Source organism: Leucoraja erinacea, chromosome 29, assembly GCF_028641065.1.
Source record: "Leucoraja erinacea ecotype New England chromosome 29, Leri_hhj_1, whole genome shotgun sequence".
Classification (NCBI taxonomy): Eukaryota; Metazoa; Chordata; class Chondrichthyes; order Rajiformes; family Rajidae; genus Leucoraja; species Leucoraja erinaceus.
The window spans coordinates 2,650,639-2,673,829 of record NC_073405.1 but is presented as its reverse complement, the minus strand read 5'-3'; the positions used below and the strand labels follow the sequence as shown (position 1 = coordinate 2,673,829).

At 50.6% G+C, this 23,191-nt stretch overlaps 1 protein-coding gene across 1 annotated transcript; it reads left to right on the top strand.

Moving 5' to 3' along the window:
- The first annotated feature begins 436 nt into the window (after positions 1 to 436).
- On the top strand, positions 437 to 22,726 carry LOC129710987 (cartilage intermediate layer protein 1-like). Its single transcript, XM_055658322.1, is given in 10 exon segments — positions 437 to 669; positions 3,906 to 4,001; positions 8,525 to 8,794; positions 10,558 to 10,740; positions 12,344 to 12,502; positions 13,359 to 13,673; positions 15,568 to 15,676; positions 16,826 to 16,919; positions 16,921 to 16,975; positions 19,838 to 22,726. Coding segments are annotated over 10 exon segments (3,717 nt in total). The 5' UTR covers positions 437 to 611; the 3' UTR covers positions 22,216 to 22,726.
- Positions 22,727 to 23,191: the final 465 nt, after the last annotated feature.

Below are 23,191 nucleotides of genomic sequence, written 5' to 3'. Positions count from 1 at the left end.
GTCTTCAGTGTAAACCAGCATCTGCAGTTCCTTCCTGCGTACCCGTGAATCCTTGGACCTGCCAGTGTTTCTCAACACCAGGGACCTTTTTAAAACAATCTATTCATCGGCACAAACAGACTTTAAGTGGATTCCGGGGGCACAGCAGGGAATACAGTCGCTTGCAAGAATCCTGCCAAGCCCTTGGCACACCCAGGTCAGGTGGGGAGTGGAAAGATTTTTAAAAAATATATATTTTTTAATTTGCTAATGAATAAAAGTGGGAATTCACTTATTTATTATTCTTTGGATTTCAACCAAACAAAAGTCAAATCACACCCTCATCAGACCCTCCCTGCCTGGCTCACGTTGCCTATCAAGGTCAGTAATGTGTCTGTAATCTTGCCCCAGTCATGTTAATGTTAGGGATAGAGCCAGCAACATATATAAAGGGAGAGAGAGAGCTGTCTAGCAGCAAACAGTCTCAGCTCTCTGTACAGATATCCAGAGCCTCCGCACTGTGACACACCACAGGTCTGACCTGCACTTTAGAAAGTCGCCACTGTTCCTTTATTAAAACGACTTGACTTCTTCCTAAAAGGCACCGACAAAAACCATTCGTGGAGTTGCAGATGGAGGTTTGTGCGGTCTGGATTTTCCTCGTCTTGCAACAGTATATTTCAGCTCGAGGTAAGACACTGCTTAACAATGTATATATTTTTTTAATTTTAAAGCCATCTTTTCCTCATTTTTGTTTTTTCCCACTGAATTTTCCACCAAGGGATTCCCCAACAACATTTAAACGATTTTGTGATTTTTTCCCACTGAATTTTCCACCAAGGGATTCCCCAACAACCTTTAAACAATTTTGTGATGCCTTTCCCAATTTACCAAAGAACATCAAATGTCTTAAATGGTTCTTTGTTGTCAGACCCCCCCAGCCCACATCCGATCTCCCACCTGAGAATGATTTCAATCAGGTCTGCTACATCTTGTTTAGGAAGCAACTGCAGATGCTGGTTTAGACCGATGATAGACACAAAAATGCTGGAGTAACTCAGCGGGACAGGCAGCATCTCTGGAGAAAAGGATAGGTAATGTTTCGGGTCGAGACCCTTCTTCAGACTATAGATTCCCTCTTCTCTCAGTCTGAAGAAGGGTCTCGACCCAAAACGTCACCCATTCCTTCTCTCCAGAGTAACTCCTGCTGAGTTACTCCAGCTTTCTGCGTCTATCTGTTTCATCTTGTTTCATTTCTTCTTTTTTCTAAGGTTATTTTCCCTCGAGGATGTTTATATAATTTTAGTTTTAGTTTAGTTTAGTTTACTATTGTCTGGTGAAAAGTTCTTTGTTGCGCGCTAACCAGTCAGCGGAAAGACAATACACGACTACATGATACAGGTCCTTGATGCAGGATAAAGGGAATGACATTTAGTGCAAGGTAAAGTCCAATAAAAAATAGTCCGAGGGTCTCCAATGAGGTAGACGGGAGGTCAGGACCGCTCTCTAGTTGGTGAAAATACGATTCAGTTGCCCGATAACAGCTGGGAGGAAACTGTCCCTGAATCTGGAGGTGTGCGTTTTCACACTTCTGTACCTCTTGCCAGAGGGGAGAAGAGGGAGTGACCGGGGGTGAGACTGGTCCTTGATTATGCTGCTGGATAGGTGATGATCCGGGTTGGAATCTGATTTGGCAGTGTGGACACGGGTCCCGACCAGAAAAACGTCACCTATCCATGTTCTCCACAGATGCTGCCTGACCCGCTGAGTTACTCCAGCACTCTGTGAAACGTCACCTATCCATGTTCTCCACAGATGCTGCCTGACCCGCTGAGTTACTCCAGCACTCTGTGAAACGTCACTATCCATGTGAACAGATGCTGCCTGACCCGCTGAGTTACTCCAGCACTCTGTGAAACGTCACCTATCCATGTTCTCCACAGATGCTGCCTGACCCACTGAGTTACTCCAGCACTCTGTGAAACGTCACCTATCCATGTTCTCCACAGATGCTGCCTGACCCGCTGAGTTATGGTGCAGCAGCATCTATGGAGCGAAGGAAATAGGCAACGTTTCGGGCCGAAATCCTTCTGGAAATAGGCAACGTTTCGGGCCGAAACCCGAAAGGGTTTCGGCCCGAAACGTTGCCTATTTCCTTAGCTCCATAAAAGCTGCTGCATCCGCTGAGTTACTCCAGCACTCTGTGAAACATCACCTATCCATGTTCTCCAGAGATGCTGCCTGACCCGCTGAGTTACTCCAGCACGCTGTGTGTTTTTGACTCTCGGCACTTCTCCTCTTTCAGTTGTGTGTAAACACTCACATTGTGTAGGAGGGAACTGCAAGCACTGGTTTAAACCGAAGATAGACACAAAAATGCAGGAGTAACTCAGGGGGACAGGCAGCATCTCTGGAGAGAAGGGACGGGTGACTTTACGAGTCGAGACCCTTCTTCTGAGAGTCAGGGGAGAGGGAAACGAGAGATATAGGCGATGATGTAGAGAGATATAGAACAAATGAATGAAAGATATGCAACAAATTAACGATGATGAAGGGAACAGGCCATTGTTAGCTGTGGTCTAGGTGACAACAAGTTGCCGACAATGAGACTCAACAAGACGACTTTGAAGCTGGTACGAGTTGGGTGGGTTGGGGACGGAGGGAGAGGGGATGTAAGGGTTACTTGACGTTAGAGAAAACTGACATTGTTCTGTTCTGAACTAGAGTGGGAGAGTCTTTCCCAGTGTCCCGAGCTGAAACTATTCCCCATCACCATTACACATTAAAGCATATTATTTGCTTGTCATGAGAGTGCTCTTTGTGGGATCTTGATTTACAAGGCAGAGGCTGGCACGGTGGCGCAGCGGTAGAGTTGCTACCTCACAGGGCCAAAGACCCGGGTTCTATCCCGACTACGGGTGCTGTCTGTACGGAGTTTGTACGTTTCCCCCCCCCCCCCCCGCTGTGTGACCTGCGTGGGTTTTCTCCGGGTGCACCAGGTTTCCTCCCACACTCCAATGACAGACAGGTTTGGTTTCGGTAAAATTGAAAATTCCCCTTAATGTATGTAGGGTAGTGCTGGCGTACGGGTGATCATCGATGGGCCGAAGGGCCTGCTTCATAAGGTTTTATGTTATAGGGGCAGAATTAGGCCGTTCGGCCCATCAAGTCTACTCCGCCATTCAATCGTGGCTGATCTATCTCTCCCTCCTAACCCCATTCTCCTGCCTTCTCCCCATAACCACTGACACCCGTACTAATCAAGAATCTATCTATCTGTGCCTTTAAAAAATCTATTGAAATATTCCACGCTGTATCGTGAAACTAAACTAAACTAAATGTCGTGACTCAATGCAGATAAAGACTCCCCCGCATGGCTTTGGAGATCTGATGAAACATTATTAAGGGATTGGACAGGCTCGATGCAGGACAAATGTTCCCTGCACGATGTTCCCTGCACTTTTTCACCCAGAGAGTTGTGAATCTGTGGAATTCTCTGCCAAAGAAGGCAGTGGAGGCCAAATCACTGGATGTTTTCAAGAGAGAGTTAGGGCTGATGGAATCAAGGGATATGGGGAGAAAGCAGGAATGGGGTACTGATTCTGGATGATCAGCCATGATCATATTGAATGGCGGTGCTGGCTCGAAGGGCTGAATCTGCAGTTCCTTCCATCACAAGTCGTGCACTCTGCTCGTTATTTTAGTGTGCGTGTGTGTACACATCTGCTGAAACTGAGAGAATCCTGTCTGAAGCTGTGATCAATGCTTGTCGTCTAAGTGGAAGTACTGAGATCTGGGACGCCACCTCCTTCTCTCCTTCATCTTTGCTGTTCTCAGTGTTTAATTTGTGTCTGACGAGCGATATATCAAGGCAAGTTTTAAAATAATACCCAGCTCCTTTTGAAACGGTTTCTTTCCATCCACAGTTTCCTCGGCAGCCGAGGTGAAGGAAGCCACAGCCCAGAAATGGAAACAGAGGAACCGCAAACTGGGGTCCAACGAGGTGCAGGAACTACGCCCAGGTAAACGGTAGTCCCACAAACACAACACTGCAGAGAAGAGAGACACAAACAGCTGGAGCAACTCAGCGGGACAGGCAGACATTAGACAATAGACAATAGGTGCAGGAGTAGGCCATTCGGCCCTTCGAGCCAGCACCGCCATTCAATATGATCATGGCTGATCATCCCCAATCAGTACCCCGTTCCTGCCTTCTCCCCATATCCCCTGACTATGCTATATTTAAGAGCCCTATCCAGCTCTCTCTTGAAAGTTCAATTCAATTCAACTTTAATGTCATCGCACAAATACAAGTATGAGTACAACGAAATGCAGTTTTGCGTCAGTCCGTAGTAGTTGTACATAAAGAAATAAAAAAAATAGAAAGAGAGAAGATACAGAATAATCGAAAAATACAGAATAATTAAACAATGGGGACGGAGGGACCGGAGAAATCTATCGGTGGGGACTCCGAGTTCAGCAATGTGATTGTATTGTTGTAGAAGCTGTTCCTCATCCTACTAGTACGTGACCTGAGGCTCCTGTACCGCCTCCCTGATGGGAGGAGGGCAAACAGTCCATGGTTGGGGTGTGAGGGGTCTTTGATGATCTTCCCGGCCCGTCTCAGACACCGTTTTCGGTGGAGGGCATCCATGGCAGGGAGCGGGGCACCGATGATGTACTGCGCGGTTTTCACCACCCGTTGTAGTGCCTTCCTGTCCGCTACGGTGCAACTGCTGTACCACACCGTGAAGCAGGTGGTCAGCCCCAACCTCTCCACTGCCCACACCTACACTGAGCGACATTTCGTTCAGACCTAAAGGTCTGAATGACAAATAAAGGATCTAAGTCTAACCTGCCTCCACCGCCCTCTGAGGCAGAGAATTCCACACCCTTCTGTGGCAGCATCTCTGGGGAGAAGGAGTGGGTGACGTTTTGGGTCGAGACCCTTCTTCAGACCCGAAACCTCACCCGTTTCTTCTCTCCAAGAGATGCCTCCTGACCCGCTGAGTTACTCCAGCTGTTTGTGTCTTTCTTCAATTTAAACCAACATCTGCAGTTCCTCCTTACACATTGCAGACAATAGGGTGTGTGTGTCAGAGGGTGGTGAATCTGTGTAATTTCACTGGGTCTCTCCGGGCCTGGTGGGACCATGCAGAGAGGGGCCACCCCCTCTCCCACCCCCCCCCCCCCCCCCCCCCCACCCCCCCCTCCCCCCCCCCCCTCCCCCCCCCCCCCCCTCTCCCCTCCCCACCTCTCCACTGCCCACACCTACACTGAGCGGCTTGGATAGAGTGGATGTGGAGAGGATATTTTCACTAGTGGGAGAGTCTAGGACCAGAGGGCACAGTCTCAGAATTAAAGGGCGTTCTTTTCGGAAGGAGATGAGGAGGAATTTCTTTAGTCAGAGGGTGGTGAATCTGTGGAATTCTTTGCTACAGACAGCTGTGGAGGCCACTTCAGTGGATATTTTTAAGGCAGAGACAGATGGATTCTTGATCAGTGCGGGTGTCAGAGGTTATGGGGAGAAGGCAGGAGAATGGGGTTGGGAGGGAGAGATAGATCAGTCAAGATTGAATGGCGGAGTAGACTTGATGGGCCGAATGGCCTAATTGTACTATAACGTGAACTTGTGAGTGATTGAGTGTTTGCGTTAGAGGAGCGGCCAATCGCTAACGGTACGCCTGTCCTCCAGCAGCGCTCTCTCTTGCCCTCACCAGGACTGTCGTTCAATGCTCTTGCTCTCCCCGACAGAGGGTTTGATCATTGATCACCGCTCTCTGATCAGCAATGAGCCCAGCATCAAAGCGATGACATCTAGCCCAGGGGTGGTGTGGGCAGCTGCTCGTCTGTGAGTCAGTAACTCTGTGAGATCAGTGCAGAAACAAAGAACTGCAGATGCCGGTTCACACCCAAGATAGACACAAAGTGCTGGAGTAACTCAGCGGGTCAGGCAGCATCTCTGGTGAGAAGGAACAGGTGGCGTTTCAGGTAGGGGATGGCGGAGGAGTTGAGGCAAGAACAGACCAGACCAGAATAGATCACCCAAACACACGAGCCTCAGAACAGAAGTGTGAAAGTTCATGAGAGGAATAGATCACCTAGTCTCTTGCCTAGAGTAGGAGAATCAAGAACCAGAGGGCATAGGTTTAAGGTGAGGGGGGTGGTAAAGATTTAATGGGAACCTGAGGGGTAACATTTTCACACAAAGGATGAACACTGCCCAGTCCATCATCGGCTCTGACCTTCCTTCCATCGAGGGGATTTATCGCAGTCACTGCCTCAAAAAGGCTGGCAGTATCATCAAAGACCCACACCATCCTGGCCACACACTCATCTCCCTGCTACCTTCAGGTAGAAGGTACAGGAGCCTGAAGACTGCAACGTCCAGGTTCAGGAATTCAGGAATAGCTACTTCCCCACAGCCATCAGGCTATTAAACCCGGCTCGGACAAAACTCTGATTATTAATAACCCATTATCTGTTATTTGCACTTTATCAATTTATTTATTCATGTGTGTATATATTTATATTATGGTATATGGACACACTGATCTGTTTTGTAGTAAATGCCTACTATGTTCTGTTTGCTGAATCAGATTCAGATTCAATTTTAATTGTCAGTGTACAGTACAGAGACAACGAAATGCATTGCAAAGCAAAGCAAGAATTTCATTGTCCTATACAGGGACACATGACAATAAACTCACTTGAACTTGAACAAAGGGTGGTGGGTGTGTGGAACAAGCTGATGGAGGAGGTAGTTGATGCAGGGACTATCGCAACGGGTAAGAAACATTTAGACAGGTACATGGCTAGGATGTAAAATGCTGGAGTAACTCAGCGGGACAGGCAGCATCTCCGGAGAGAAGGAATGGGTGACGTTTCGGGTCGAGACCCTTCTACAGACTGAGAGTCAGGGGAGAGGGAAACAAGTCAAGTCAAGTCAAGTCAAGTTTATTTGTCACATACACATACGAGATGTGCAGTGAAATGAAAGTGGCAATGCTCACGGAACAACAAAACAACCAAACAAATTCTAAACACAATCACACATATTATTTTACGTAATAAATAATAGAAGGAAAAACGTTCTGTACAGTTAGTCCCTGGTGAGAAAGGCGTTTACAGTCCGAATTGCCTCTGGGAAGAAACTCCTTCTCAACCTCTCCGTTCTCACTGCATGGCAACGGAGGCGTTTGCCTGACCGCAGCGGCTGGAACATGTCTCTCTCATGATTTTATTTGCTCTGGAGTTGCACCTCTTGTTGTATAGTTCCTGCAGGGGGGTGATTGAAGCTCTCATACTTCTCTCTGCAGAGCCTTCTTGTCCTTTGCAGAGCAATTCCCAAACCAGATGGTAATGTTCCCGGACAAGATGCTTTCCACCGCTGCTGCGTAGAAGCACTGGAGGATCCTCAGAGACACTCTGAATTTCCTCAATTGCCTGAGGTGGTAAAGGCGCTGCCTTGCCTTACTCACCAGTGCTGAGGCGTGTGATGACCATGTCATATCCTCAAAGATGTGGACTCCCAGATATTTAAAACAGTTCACCCTATCCACAGGATCCCCATTTATACTCAATGGAGTGTACGTCCTCGGACGATGTGCCCTCCTAAAGTCCATGATCAGCTCCTTCGTTTTTTTGATGTTCAAGAGGAGGCTGTTATCCTGGCACCAGAGTGCTAGATCAGCCACCTCTTCCCGATAGGCCTTCTCGTCATTGTCTGAGATCAGGCCCACCACCACAGTGTCATCAGCAAACTTAATTATTGAGTTGGAGCTGAAAGCCACACAGTCATGTGTACAAGAGTACAATAGGGGGGCTGAGGACGCAACCCTGGGGCGATCCTGTGCTCAGGGTGAGGGACTTCGATGTATTCCCTCCCATCTTGACTACCTGGGGCCTGGCGGTGAGAAAGTCCAGGACCCAGGCACACAGGGAGGTGTTGAGCCCCAATTCCAGTAGCTTCCCGGCCAGTCTGGTGGGGACTATCGTGTTGAAGGCTGAACTGTAGTCTATGAACAGCATCCTCACGTAGCCCCCCTTCTGGCTGTCCAGATGGGAGAGAGCGGTGTGCAAGACCTGGGAGACCGCATCGTCCGTGGACCTGTTCGGACGGTATGCAAACTGCCCTCTTTGGAGTGTGGGTGGAAACCGGAGCAGCTGGATAAAACCCACGCGGTCATGGGGAGAATGTACACATTGTTGGGGGAATCCAGAGGGTTGTGAATCTATCTGTGATTTCAGATGATCAGCCATGATGTATTGAATGGCGGTGCTGGCTCGACGGGCCGAATGGCCTACTAGTACACCTATTTTCCATGTTTTCTATGTTTCAGTAAATTGTCCCTAGTGGGTGTAGGATGGGGCTAGTAGGATGTGCTGGTAGGCACGGGCTCGGTGGGCCGAAGGGCCTGTTTTCGCGCTGTATCTCCAAACTTCCACACCCACTGTATGTCCCCCTAGTCATGGACACCTCCACTATCTGCAGTTCCATCCAGTTGTGTGTGTGTGTGACGTTGATGATTGGTCTTGCTTGCAGATGCCACGGAGTGGACCTCCTGGTTCAACATCGACCACCCGGGGGGGAACGGGGACTTTGAGCGGCTGGAGGCGATCCGCTTCTACTACCGCGAGCGCCTGTGCGCGCGGCCGGCGGCCATGGAGGCTCGCACCACCGACTGGGTGAAGGCGGAGCATACGGGCGAGGTGGTCCATCACAGCCCAGACCGCGGCTTCTGGTGTGTCAATAAGGAGCAGCCTCATGGCCGGATCTGCTCCAACTATCACATACGCTTCAGGTGCCCCGTAGGTAGGTTCACCCCTGACCTGCCGCAGATGTTCCCTCCTCTGTGGGCTTTTAGATGCACACAGCGTTGAAACAGGCCCTTTGTCCCAACTTGCCCGCGCCGACCAACGCCCCCCCCCCATCCACACTAGTCCCACCTGCCCGCGTTTGGCCCACATCCAGTGACTAGTGGATTGGCCAGGGTGGGCAGGTTGGGCCGAAGGGCCTCTTTCCACACTGTATCACTCTATGACTTTCTGTCTCTTCAAAACCTTCCAAACGGGTCCTATCCACGGACGTGTCCACCAGCGACTTTCCAGAACTCTCTTGGCTAGAACGGGTGTCGAGGGTTATGGGGAGAAGGCAGGAGAATGGGGTTAGGGGGGAGAGATAGATCAGCCATGATTGAATGGCGGAGTAGATTTGATGACCTGATTCTTCTCCTATAACTGGAACTTGTGAACCGTTGACTTCTGTAAATTGTCCCTAGTGTGTAGGGTGTAGAACTAGTGTGAGCGGGTTGATCACTGGTCGGCACGGACTCGGTGGGCCGAAGGGCCTGTTTCCATGCTGTACTATACTAACTTACGTAAATGTAAGTTGTTGTTGGGGGAGTTGCCATTTTGAATGGTGGGAGTTGCCATTTTGAATGAGCCATCACGGTACCTGGCACCCATGCACCTTCCTCAACCACTTCCCCATCTACACTGGTCCCATTTGGCCCATATCCCTCTCTCCATGTACCTGTCTAGATGTTTCTTAAATGCACCTTCCTCAACTACCTCCTCTGGCAGCTTGTTCCAGACACCCACCACCCTTTGTGTGAAAAAGTTACCCCTCGGGTTGCAATTAAATCTTTTCCCCCTCATTTGTCCTCTGGTCCTCAATTCACCCACTCTAGGCAAGAGACTGTGCATCTACCCAATCTATTTGTCTCATGATTTTATATACTTTTATAAGATTTCCCCTCATCCTCTTGCTCTCCAAGGAATAGAGTCCCAGCCTGCTCAACCTCTCCCTATAGCTCAGGCACTCGAATCCTGGCAATATCCTCGTAAATCTTCTCTGCACCCGTTCCATCTTGGCACCATCTTTCCGATAATATGGTCCCAGAACTGAACAGAATATTCTAAACGCAGACTCACCAACGTCTTGTACAACTGCAGCATGGTTTGGGAACAGCTCCGTCCAAGACCACAACAAATTGTGGACGCAGCCCAGACCATCACACAAACCAACCTCCCTTCCATTGACTCCATCTACACCTCACGCTGTCTCGGCAAGGCCAGCAGCATCATCAACGACCAGTCTCACCCCGGCCACTCCCTCCTCTCCCCTCACCCATCAGGCAAGAGGTACAGAAGTGTGAAAACGAACGCACACATCTCCAGATTCAGGGACAGTTTCTTCCCGGCTGTTATCAGGCAACTGAATCATCCTACCACAACCAGAGAGCAGTGCTCAACTAGTATCTACAATGTCGGACTATCCTTGATCGGACTTTGCTGGCTTTACCTTGCACTAAACGTTATTCCCTTATCATGTATCTGTACGATTGTAATTGCGTATTGTCTTTCCGCTGCCTGGTTAGCACGCAACAAAAGCTTTTCACTGTACCTATGTTACCTCAGCATGTCCTCCTGCAGTCTGCAGCGGGCCAGTCCTATATATTATCCCAATCGCTGATTGAAAAAGCTTACCACTGTACACGTGACAATAAACTAGACTGTAACATGCTGTGTAAAAGACTCGGGCTTCACCTCCATTCGTCTGCTTGACACACACAGTTCACAACCGCTGGTCACAGTGGTCGGAGTGGAGTCCGTGCTCGGCCATGTCATGCGGTGCTCCAGGTGTCCAAGCACGGCAGCGCACCTGCGCCAACAACCTGCGATTCCGTCGCCTCATCTTTCCCAGGTGCAAGGGGAAGGCCATCGAGAAGCGGAAATGCACCATGCCCGCATGTCAAGGTGAGAATGAACCTGTTCTTGGAGCAGAATTAGGCCATTCGGCCCATCGTCTCTACTATTTATTTCATTCCCCTTACATGTTTTTCCTCTACCTGCTAAATTTTTGTAAGGTGCCCTTGAGACTCTTGTAAGGCGCCCATAAATAAAATTTATTATTATTATTATCGTCTACTCTATCATTCAATAATTTGCAGATCTATCTTTCCATTCTCCTGCCTTCTCCCCGTGACCCCTGACACATATGGGGAGACGAGCAGGAGATGACTCCTACATTCCCAACTTAAAGACTTTACTTTGGACGTTAGAGATACAGGCCCTTCAACCCACTGAGTCCACGTCATGTATTGTATTTACACTGACTGGTTAGCACGCAACAAAAGCTTTTCACTGTAGTGTAGTTTAGTTTTGAGATACAGCACGGAAACAGGCCCTTCGGCCCTCTGTGGTCCTCCCCCACAGAGATTTTTCTTAATCAACAAATGTATTCAATTATTAAAAATAATATTTCCAATACAATAAAACAAAGCAGAACCCACCCCCATAATACAAGACAAACAAATATACTAAATAAACTAGTATACAACTATGTTACACTCCTTGTCAAGGATACATTCCACCCCCCGCGGTGCCCAGCGGTCCTGGAACTCTCCCAGGGTGCCCGTGGACAGGGCGTGCTCCCTCTCTAACACCACCCGGGCACGCACCTAACCCCGGAAAAGTGGCGGGCAGCCGGCTCGGGCAGAGTCCTCCACCGCCTGGCACCGTGACTCGCGGATGGTCAGCTTGGCCAGGCCCAGGGGCAACCCAACCCGGACAGCCTTGGCCCCCTACCCTCTCCCACCGAGCCTTGGCGTTGGCTGCACCGAGCTTCAGTGCGTCCCTCAGCATGTCCTCCTGCAGCGGTCCAGTCCTATAGGGTGATTTCACGAAAGGTCACTGGAGCGTAGATCCGCACCCACGTGACCGAAAATCTCAACTGGAGGACATGCTAGACTTCCGGTACATGTTAGTGAATGGGAAAACACGGACTTTCCCACCCGTTAAAAACATCGAAAACGGACAGTTTTTGAGCTGCAATTTACTGTGCCAGTCGGGGTGACCGTGAGGCACAGCTACCTAGATTTACAGTCCAAAAAAAAGATAGAAACTAAGGTAAATTAAAGAGGGAGCTGAAGGTGCCAATCCAGCGGAAGTGAACAGCGGACATTTGCCGTGGAGATTTAAAGATCCAAAATATCGGGAATTATCGCGTTTGCTCGCTGAATTTCATCAAAAGTAAGGCATTATTGCCTTACTTTTGATGAAATTCAGCGAGCAAACGCGATAATTCCCGATATTTTGGACCTTTAAATCTCCACGGCAAATGTCCGCTGTCCGAAAGTGCGTGTTTTCCCATTCACTAACATGTACCGGATGTATAGCATGTACTCCAGTTGAGATTTTCGGTCACGTGGGTGCGGATCTACGCTCCAGTGACCTTTCGTGTAATCACCCTATATATTATCCCAATCGCTGATTGAATTTGTTTATTTTTTGTTTTTTTTTTAAACCCAAACCTGTGGCTGGCCGCCTATTCCACCTGTCCCTCTGTGCGGTGGTGAAGAGGCGCGTTGGTCGGAGTGGGCATCTTGGACGGCATGTTCGGTCAGCTGCGGCAGCGGGCATTCCCTGCGACATCGGAACTGCATCCGGACCGCAGGCGGGCAGGCTTGTGTCGGGCGTACAACCGAAGTCAAAAGATGCACCGGGGAACCTTGCTCAGGTACGGGGGTGTGGGATCAGGTAGTGACGGAGAAGGTGGGTGGGTGGGCAGCAAGGGGCTCTCGCACTGTGGGGGTGGGCAGCAAGGGGCTCTCGCACTGTGGGGGTGGGATGGGGAGGAGGTTTGTGTGTGGGGGTGGGGTTAAACATAGAAACATAGAAATTAGGTGCAGGAGTAGGCCATTCGGCCCTTCGAGCCTGCACCGCCATTAAATATGATCATGGCTGATCATCCAACTCAGTATCCCGTACCTGCCTTCTCTCCATACCCCCTGATCCCCTTAGCCACAAGGGCCACATCAAACTCCCTCTTAAATATAGCCAATGAACTGGCCTCAACTACCCTCTGTGGCAGAGAGTTCCAGAGATTCACCACTCTCTGTGTGAAAAAAGTTCTTCTCATCTCAGTTTTAAAGGATTTCCCCCTTATCCTTAAGCTGTGACCCCTTGTCCTGGACTTCCTCAACATCGGGAACAATCTTCCTGCATCTAGCCTGTCCAACCCCTTAAGAATTTTGTAAGTTTCTATAAGATCCCCTCTCAATCTCCTAAATTCTAGAGAGTATAAACCAATGGGGGAGGTTTGGGGGGGGTGGGGGGAAAGTTTGTGGGGGGTGGGGGGAACTTTATGTGGGGGTGGGGGTGGATGGGGGAGGTTTGTGTGGGGGGTGGGTGAAGTTTGTGTGGGGGTGGGGGTTGGAATGGGGTGAGGTTTGGGTGGGGTGAAGGTGTGGGGGGAAAGTTTGTGGGGGGGGTGGGGGAGGTGGGGGTGGGATGGGGTAGTTTCGGGTGGGCGTTGCAGGGTGAAGGGGCAGCAGTGTTTCTCAATGCCGACGGATGGACTTGTTTCCCCGCAGAGTGCCCACACGCGTGTCGGAGCAGCGGCGTGGGCGGTGAATGCCGCGGCTGCGTTTGTGCCCAACACATGCTGGCAGGGACGGTCCGCTCGACAGACGGGGCTGCCATCTCCGGCAGCACGGTGGCCACGGTGGAACAGCCTCTCGTCACGTTGGCAATGACCGACCATACCGGCTGGTTCCACATCGACGGCGTGTGTTCCCACGCAAGGACACATCTGCTGGTCCAACACAGGAAATATGCTCCATCCGTCTTCCACTCTGTGCAGAACAGCTCAGAAACTTCCATCATCAACGCCACACTCACCAAACTGGGTCAGTCACCACTGGGACCTCATTGAAACGTACTGAACAGTGAAAGGCTTGGATAGAGTGGATGTGGAGAGGATGTTTCCACTAGTGGGAAAGTCTGGGACTCGGAATGTAAGGACGTTCTTTTAGGAAGGAGATTGCTTTAGTCAGAGGGTGGTGAATGTGTAGAATTCTTTGCCACAGGCGGCTGTGGAGGCCACGTCAGTAGATATCTTTAAGGCAGAGGTAGATAGATTCTTGATTAGTGCGGGTGTCGGGAGAGAAGGCAGGAGAATGGGGTTAGGAGGGAGAGATAGATCAGCCATGATTGAATGGCGGAATAGAATTGATGGGCCGAATGGCCTAATTCTGCTCCTGACCTTATGATCTCACACCCCCCCCCCCCTGCTGTTATACAGTGGTCCCTGTCAGAAACAACATGTCATTCTGTCTTATAAAACCAGTAATCAGTGGGCTGGAAAACGCAGCATAAAATGGCCCCATTAGCAGAGCTCCAGGATGTCCTCTATTAGCTTGTGGTTCATCTGCAGTTCACTCTGTCAGCCAACGTTATTCCATTTGTGCCCCAAAATTCTCCGACTAGTTTCACTGTCCTTCTGATTAATATTACTGTTTGCTTGTACACCTCCTCATCACCTTCCCCCTCAGCCAACAATGAACCAGTCCACATTTCCTAGGTAGACAAAAAATGCTGGAGGAACTCAGCGGGTGAGGCAGCATCTATGGAGCAAAGGAATATGCAACGATTTGGGTCGAGACCCTTCTTCAGACTGATGACCCGAAACGTCGTCTATTCCTTCGCTCCATAGATGCTGCTGCACCCGCTGAGTTCCTCCAACATTTTTGTCTACCTTCGATTTTTTCCAGCATCTGCAATTCCTTCTTAAACATTCTACATTCCTTTATCATCGTCTGCTTTGATCTGTCGTTTTCACACCTTGCCCTTAAGGGCCTGTCCCATTTGGTCGAATTTTTCGGTGACTGCCGGCTTCATTGACTGGCGTATCAGGTGCTTTTTCAAGTGTCCCAACATTTTTTTTTTTTTTTGTCGCCACTGGATTTTGAAATGTTCAAAATCTTTTGGCGACACTGATATGAAGCCGGCAGTCGCCGAAAAAAATCACCAAGTGGGTCAGGCCCTTCACCATATCTCTAGACTCCCTCTCCCCCTGACTATCAGTCTGAAATAGGGTCTCGACCCGAAACCTCAGCCATTCCTTCTCTCCAGAGATGCTGCCTGTCCCGCTGAGTTACTCCAGCATTTTCTATCCATCTTCGGTGTAAACCAGCATTTGCAGTTCCTTCCCACACATAACTTTATTTCTGCAATCACTTCACGAAACAAAGGTCTATTTACTGAATTTACCGAGGCCAATTACATAGAAACATAAATTAGGTGCAGGAGTAGAGGCCATTCGGCCCTTCGAACCAGCACCGCCATTCAATATGATCATGGCTGATCATCCAACTCGGTATCCTGTACCTGCCTTCGCTCCATACCCCCTGATCCCCTTAGCCACAAGGGCCACATCTAACTCCCTCTTAAATATAGCCAATGAACTACCTCAATTAACCTACAAACCCGCATGTGCGTGGAAGGTGGGATGAAACCGGAGCACCCGGAGAAAACCCACGCAGGTCACGGGGAAAACGCGCAAACTCCGTGCAGACAAGCACCCGTAGTCAGGATCGAACCCGTGTCTCTGGCACCGTGAGGCAGCGACTCTACCTGTGTAAGGCGCCACCGTGCCGCTCTACACAGTGTTTGGTATATGTTTAGATTGCCCGCACCGTGAGTTCTACTCTTAGAATGAAGTGCGGCCGTCTACATTTTGGAGTGGATACACCTGTGAGTCTGTTGTGATCGCCTTTCACTGAGTCTCCTTCTCACCAACAGAAAGCCCTTATATCGTGAAGCACCCGGAGTCCAAAGTGCGGTTTGAGGATCAGCAGGTGGTGTTCTGCTGCAGAGCCACGGGGGCTCCAACACCACTGAAATATTTCTGGTGAGATTTGAAGATGTCTTGACGTCAACGCTCTGGCTGTGGGAGGTGGAGGTGGAGGTGGGGGTGGGGTCAGTTGGTAACCGTGTAGGTTTCCGCTTTCTACAGCATCATGTGGGGGTAAGAGGGGGAGGGGGAGATGTTTCATAGAATGATACAGCGGGGAAACAGGCCTTCCAGCCCAAGCCAGCCAACATGTCCCACTTTTGAAGAAGGGTTTCGGCCCGAAACGTTGCCTATTTCCTTCGCTCCAGAGTTTCTCCAGCATTTTTATGTCCCACATACACTGGTTCCACCTGCCTGTGTTTGTCCCATATCCCTCTACACCTGTCCCATCCATGTCCCCATCCAAAAACATTCCCAGCCTTTTTACCTCCTCCGGCAGCCCTTCCATATCACGGCTGGACACAAAAAAGCTGGAGAAACTCAGCGGTAGCAGACTATGCGAGGAAATGGCAACGGTCAGGCCGAAACCCTCGAACCCCTGCTGACCGAGTCCATGCCAACTAGTGAGGCAGCACTTGTTCTATCCTACACACACTAGGCACAATTTACAGAAGCCAATTAACCTACAAACCCACACGTCTTAGGAATGTGAGAGGAAACTGGAGCACCCGGAGAAAACCCACGTGGGTCACGGGAAGAACGTACAAACTCCGTACAGACAGCAGCTGTGGTCAGGATCGAACCCGGGTCTCTGGCGCTGTGAGGCAGCAACTCTACCGCTGCGCCACTGTGCCGGCCTCTTTATACAGACAAAGGACAAGCGGGATGCCAATTGTCCACTCATTTTGCAGCGACAATTATCAAATGTGTCGGAAGGAACTGCAGGTGCTGGTTTAAACCGAAAAAATGCTGGAGTAACTGAGCGGGACAGGCAGCATCTCCGGAGAAAACGGATGGGTGTCGTCGACTAGGTTGCCGTAGGCATTGTCGTAGGGGGGGGAACCGGCGGTTATTTGGCGACCCGATACGACTGTGACAATCGTCGGCAATCGCCTAAAAAATTGCTAAGTGGGACAGGGCCCTTTAGGTTTTTAATCTAAATACCGATGAATCTCATAATGGGAAATGTGGATGTTTACGTGATGCTGGGAGCAGATGATAAGTGTTGCGATGCTTCTGATCTGAACAATTACTGCTTGTGCCCAGGTACCACAACGGCACACAACTGGACACAGAGCATGACAGAACTCTCACGCTGAGGAAGCTGAAGAGGCGGCAGGGAGGGGTGTACCAATGCAACGTCCACCAATGGCTTTGGCTCCATCTTATCGGCTCCAGCGACTCTCACAGTCATCGGTGAGTTTAAAAAAAAAAAAAAAAAAAAAAAATTTATTAGAAGCAATTGTACAAGAATAAAACATTCGGCAGAATGTAAAATTGTACAATTATTGCACTGCTTCCATTTTGATCTTTTAACCTGAAAATGAGAGAAAAGAAGAGAGAAGAAAAGTGAAAGGTGAAAAGATAGGACCCCTAGACCACCAACGTAGTGGGGACAGAGAGTGAATAAAGATATAAGAGAGGAAAAGGGGAAAAAAGAAAAAAAGAAAAAAGTGGAGATATACCTGCCCCTCGTTTCCCCCATCTGGGAAGCTAAGGTAGAATGCTGGAGAAACTCAGCAGGTGAGGCAGCATCTATGGAGCGAAGGAATAGGCAACGTTTCGGGTCGAGAAACTCAGCTGGTGAGGCAGCATCTATGGAGCAAAGGAATAGAAGACGTTTCGGGTCGACCCGAAACGTCACCTATTCCTTCGCTCCATAGATGCTGCTTCACCCGCTGAGTTTCTCCAGCATTTTGGTCTACCTTCGATTTTCCAGCATCTGTAGTTCTTTCTTAAACACCTGGGAAGCTAAAACGAGTTCAATTTAGTTTATTGTCACGTGTACCGAGGTACAGTGAAAAGCTTTTGTTGCCTGCTATCCAGTCAGCGGAAAGACAATACATGATTACAATGGAGCCATTCGCAGTGTGCAGATACAGGATAAGGGAATAACGTTTAGTGCAAGGTAAAGCCAGCAAAGTCCGATCAAGGATAGTCTGAGGGTCACCATCTTCCCCGCCAGGGATTTTGTGTACATGGGTATAGGATCTGGTTCAACTGTGTTCCTGGCCCTTGCGATTAAATTGCTCAAGTCTGCCTTGCTGCACAGCAATTTAACATGGATAAAGTTCAAAGAGAAGTTTAGATTGTGCACTTAAATGGCTCCATAACATTTCCCTGTACATCCGCCAACAACTATACACAAGTGAATGAAGGGAAAAGTAGCTGGTTCAGGGCGTTGACAGATGAACGGGTTCTTGTATATTAATCATTTCGACGAAGGGATTGAAGTCAAGTCAAGTCGAGTTTATTTGTCACATACACATACGAGATGTGCAGTGAAATGAAAGTGGCCAAGTTTGTGGATGATACGAAAATAGGTGGGGGGGGGGGGCAGAGAAACAGGGATTCTGCAGGGGGACTTGGACAGGTTGGGTGAGTGGGCAGAGAAGTGGCAGATGGAATAGAGTGCAGCAAAGTGTGGAGTCGTGCATTTTGGTTGCAGGAATAAAGGCATAGACTATTTTCCAAATGGGGAGAGAATCCAGAAATTGGAGGTGCAAAGGGACTTGGCAGGGCTGGTGCAGGATTCCCAAAAAGTTAATTTGCAGGTCGAATCGGTAGTAAAGAAAACAAACTCAATGCTAGCATTTATATCAAGAGGCCTTGTATACAAAAACAGGGATGTAATGCTGTGGCTCTATAAGGCCCTGGTAAGGCCACATCTGGAATCATTGAGAGCAGTTTTGGGCCCCATATCTGAGGAAGGATGTGCCGGCTCTGGAGAGGGCCCAGAGGAGATTTACAAGAATGATCCCAGGAATGAGTGGGTTAACATATGATGAGCGTTTGTCGGCACTGGGCCTGTACTCGCTGGAGTTTAGAAGAATGAAGGGGGACCTCATTGAAACGTCCAGAATAGTGAAAGGCCTGGATAGAGTGGATGTGGAGAAGATGTTTCCACTAGTGGGAGAGTCTAGGGCAGGCGGTCAGAGCCTCAGAATTAAAGGACATTATTTTAGGAAGGAGAAGAGGAGAAATGTATTTAGTCATGGGGGGTGAATCTGTGGAATTCTTTGCCACAGAATGCTGTGGAGGTCAAATCAGTGGATATTTTTAAGGCAGAGATAGATAGATTCTTGATCGGTACGGGTGTCAGTGCTTATGGGGACAAGGCAGGAGAATGGGGTTAGGAAGGAGAGATAGATCAGCCATGATTGAATGGCGGAGTGGACTTGATGGGCCGAATGGCCTAATTCTACTCTTATTCCTTATGACTTTGCCAACATACTGTACAGACTCACACAGCCAGATAGACGGATAGACTGATAGACGGATAGACTGATAGACGGATAGACTGATAGATGGATAGACAGATAGATGGATAGATGGATAGACGGATAGATGGATAGACGGATAGATGGATAGACGGATAGACGGATAGACGGATAGACGGATAGACGGATAGACGGATAGACGGATAGACGGATAGACGGATAGACGGATATAGATAGATAGATAGACAGACATAGATAGACAGAGACAGATAGAGATAAATGGATAGATGGATAGACGGATAGATGGATAGATGGATAGATGGATAGACGGATAGACGGATAGACGGATAGACGGATAGACGGATAGACGGATAGACGGATAGACGGATAGACGGATAGACGGATAGACGGATAGATGGATAGACGGATAGACGGATAGATGGATAGATGGATAGATGGATAGACGGATATAGATAGATAGATAGACAGACATAGATAGACAGAGACAGATAGAGATAAATGGATAGATGGATAGACGGATAGATGGATAGATGGATAGACGGATAGACGGATAGAGATAGAGATAGAGATAGAGATAGAGATAGAGATAGAGATAGAGATAGAGATAGAGATAGAGATAGAGATAGAGATAGAGATAGATAGATAGACAGACAGATAGAGATAAATGGATAGATAAGAAAGATTGTCACTGTTCTGTTGCGGGACATATGAGAGTAAAAGATGTGCAGGAAGGAACAGCCACCGCTGGTTTGACCACAAGATGTGGTATTCCTCTCATGGTTTTGTCTCTGTGTGTTTCTACCTCTTCCCTCCTTAGCCAAGGGGCAGCCGAGCTGCAGGCGGCAGCCGCTGGAGCGCTTGATCAAGCTGCCGGGCGACTGTTTGCAGGCGGCCAGCGGCACCCTCTACCACAACGTGGGCCGCTGCCCCAGCCTGGCTTGTGCGGGGAGCCTGGACGATGAGCTGAGGTGTAAGGACGGCAAGGGCTACTGCTGTGGGGTGAAGCGGATAGATCTGCGGGAGATCCCGTGCCAGGGCTACACCCTCCCGGTCAAGGTGGTGACCGAGTGCGGCTGCCAGAGGTGCCAGGAGCCCCGGGTGTCGGTGCGAGGACAGGCGTCGGCGGCGGACGACGGGGAACCTCTCCGCTTCGGCCAGATCTACATCGGCGGCGAGCAAGTGGGGCTGACGGGCTACCGGGGCACATTCACCATCCCGGTCCCCGCAGAGACGGACAGGCTGGTGGTGAGGTTTGTGGACGGCTCGGGCAAGTTTGTGGACACGGTCAAAGTCTTTCCCTTCGATCGCCGGAGCGGCGCGGTGTATTTCCAGGTGAAGCTGCTGAGGAAATCGGAGGCCATCGAGGTGGATTCCACCCAAGGCGTCACCATACCTCTGGGGGAGATGCGAGGTCAGGACACTATTGGGGAGCTGGAAATCCCAGCCAATTCCTTCCGCCGGCGCGACGGGCAACCCTACAGCGGGAAGGTTAAAGCCAGTGTGACCTTCTTGGACCCGAGGAACATCAGCTTGGCCATGGCCGCGTCCAGCGACCTCAACTTTGTCGACCAGCGAGGCGACGTGAAGCCACTGCGGACTTACGGCATGTTCACTGCGGACTTCCGAGAGCAGTCGTCCGGCCTGCCCCTAGACGCGGAAGGGGTGCGGGTGTACCTAGACACGGCCAGCGTGAAGATGCCGGAGCATGTGAGGCAGATGAGGCTCTGGTCCCTCAACCCCGACACCGGCTTCTGGGAGGAGGAGAGCACCCTCCGCGCCCCGGGGAGCGAGGGGGGCAAGAGGAGGAACAAGAGGGAGGAGAGGACCTTCCTGGTGGGCAACCTGGAGATCCGGGAGCGTCGCCTCTTCAACCTGGATGTCCCCGAGAGCCGGCGATGCTATGTCAAGGTGCGGGCTTACATGAGCGACAAGTTCCTACCGGGGGAACAGCTGGAGGGGGTGGTGGTGTCGCTCATCAACCTCGAGCCGCTGCCCGGTTACAAGGCCAACCCGCGGGCCTGGGGCCGCTTCGACAGCGTGATCACAGGACCCAACGGGGCCTGCCTGCCCGCCTTCTGCGATGCCGAGCGGCCGGACGCCTACACCGCCTACGTGACGGCCACCCTGAGCGCGGAGGAGCTGGAGGCCGCCCCCTCGGCCCCCAAGATGAATCCCAACGTGGTCGGGGTTCCCCAGCCACTGCTGGCCAAGCTGGAGTACAGGAGGAGCGACCATGAGGATGAGCAGCTGAAGAAGACGGCCTTCAAGATCAACTTGCCCAAGCCCAGCGCGGAGGAGGGAGACGGGCCGATTTACCCCTACCAGAACATGAGGCAGTGCGAGGACGCTCCAGTCTCCTCCAACCACTTCAGGTTCTACAAGGTGGAGGTGGACAAGTACGAGTACAACGTGGTTCCCTTCCAGGAGGACGACTTGACCAGTTGGGTGGGCGACCACCTGTCCTGGTGGCCGAACCCCCAGGAGTTCCGGGCTTGCTACATCAAGGTGCGTGTGTCGGGGCCCGAGGAGGTGATGGTCAGGTCGCGCAACAGTGGCGGCAACCACCCTGACACCACCGGGAAACTCTACGGCATCCGCGACTCCCGCAGCGTGCGCGACCTGCTACGACCCAACGTGTCGTCGGCGTGCGTGGAGTTTAAATGCGGCGGCATGTTGTTCGATCAGAGTGGGGTGGACCGTACCCTAGTCACCGTTACTCCACAAGGCAGCTGCCGGCACACCGCCACCAACAGCCTCCTGCGGGAGTACCTGCGCCGGCACCCGCCCCACGCCCGACACGGCCGCGACAACGACACGACCGCCTTCAGCATGCTGGCGCCAGTCGATCCGCTGGGACACAACTACGGCATCTACACCGTCACCGACCAGAACCCGCGGTTGGCCAAGGAGATCGCCATCGGCCGCTGCTTCCACGGCACCTCCGATGGCTTCTCCCGGGCCATGAAGGTGGACGCTGGAACCGCCCTCACCTTCACCTGCATGGAGAAGGCAGTGAGTCGCCAGAGCCTCTTCCAGCGCCTCCAGAATTCGCCCACCGACACCGTGGCCCAGATCGGGGCGGAGATGAGGAGACTGGTCCAAACACGGCCCGGCCCAGCTCGGGTCATCGCCTATCCCTCTGTTCAAAGAAACCGCAGGACCAGGGCAGGCCAGAGGAGGAACAGACCACAGTAGATAGCGTGGACCATCCTTGGCCCAGGCTCAATGTAAACTCTGTACATAGCGAACTCTGCAGCTCGTGTTCTAAGTGACTTTAAGATTAATAAAAAAAACATTTTAAACCAAGAAGTGAAGAATTCGACAGTGGAGGCCAATTCACTGGATGTTTTCGAGAGATTTAGCTCTTAGGGCTAAGGGGATCAAGGAATATGGGGGAGAAAGCAGGAATGGGGTACTGATTCTGGATGATCAGCCATGATCATATTGAATGGCGGTGCTGGCTCGAAGGGCCGAACGGCCTACTCCTGCATCTATTTTCTATGTTTTCAATGTTTCTATGAGACAACCAGGGAAGACCACGCCTAATTCTGTAGACACAAAAAATGCTGGAGTAACTCAACAGGCCAGGCAGCATCTCTGGGGAGAAGGAATGGGTGACGTTTCGGGTTGAGACCTCTCATGGACGTTTACTGAGGACGTTCCCGGGCAAACCTCTCATCCATTCACTTCTCGGAACCTGGTGTAGCTGGGAGTTTGATTCTGGGCGGTCATGGGTTTCTATGTCATACGACTTTATCGGCAACTGCTGGCACTCGATGTCGGATGTTACAGGTCGCCGAAAATTTTCAACATGTTGAAAATCCAGAGGCGACCAGAACAAGGTCCGACTCTTTGGGCGACTACTCACGACCGTACAGGCGTCACCCCGCCACATGTCGCCTGTACGGTCATGAGTCGTCTCCTCAGTCGACCAAAGAGTAGCTTTCAGGCTTCACCCATATTGTATCAGTCTCCCAAAGTGTCGTAGCGGTCTGAAGAAGGGTTTCGGCCCGAAACGTCGCCTATTTCCCGTTTTGGGTCTCGACCCTTCTGGAAACTCAGCGGGTGAGGCAGCATCTATGGAGCGAAGGAATAGGTGACGTTTCAGGTCGAGACCCTTCCGGGTCTCGACCCGAAACGTCGCCTATTCCTTCGCTCCATGGATGCTGCT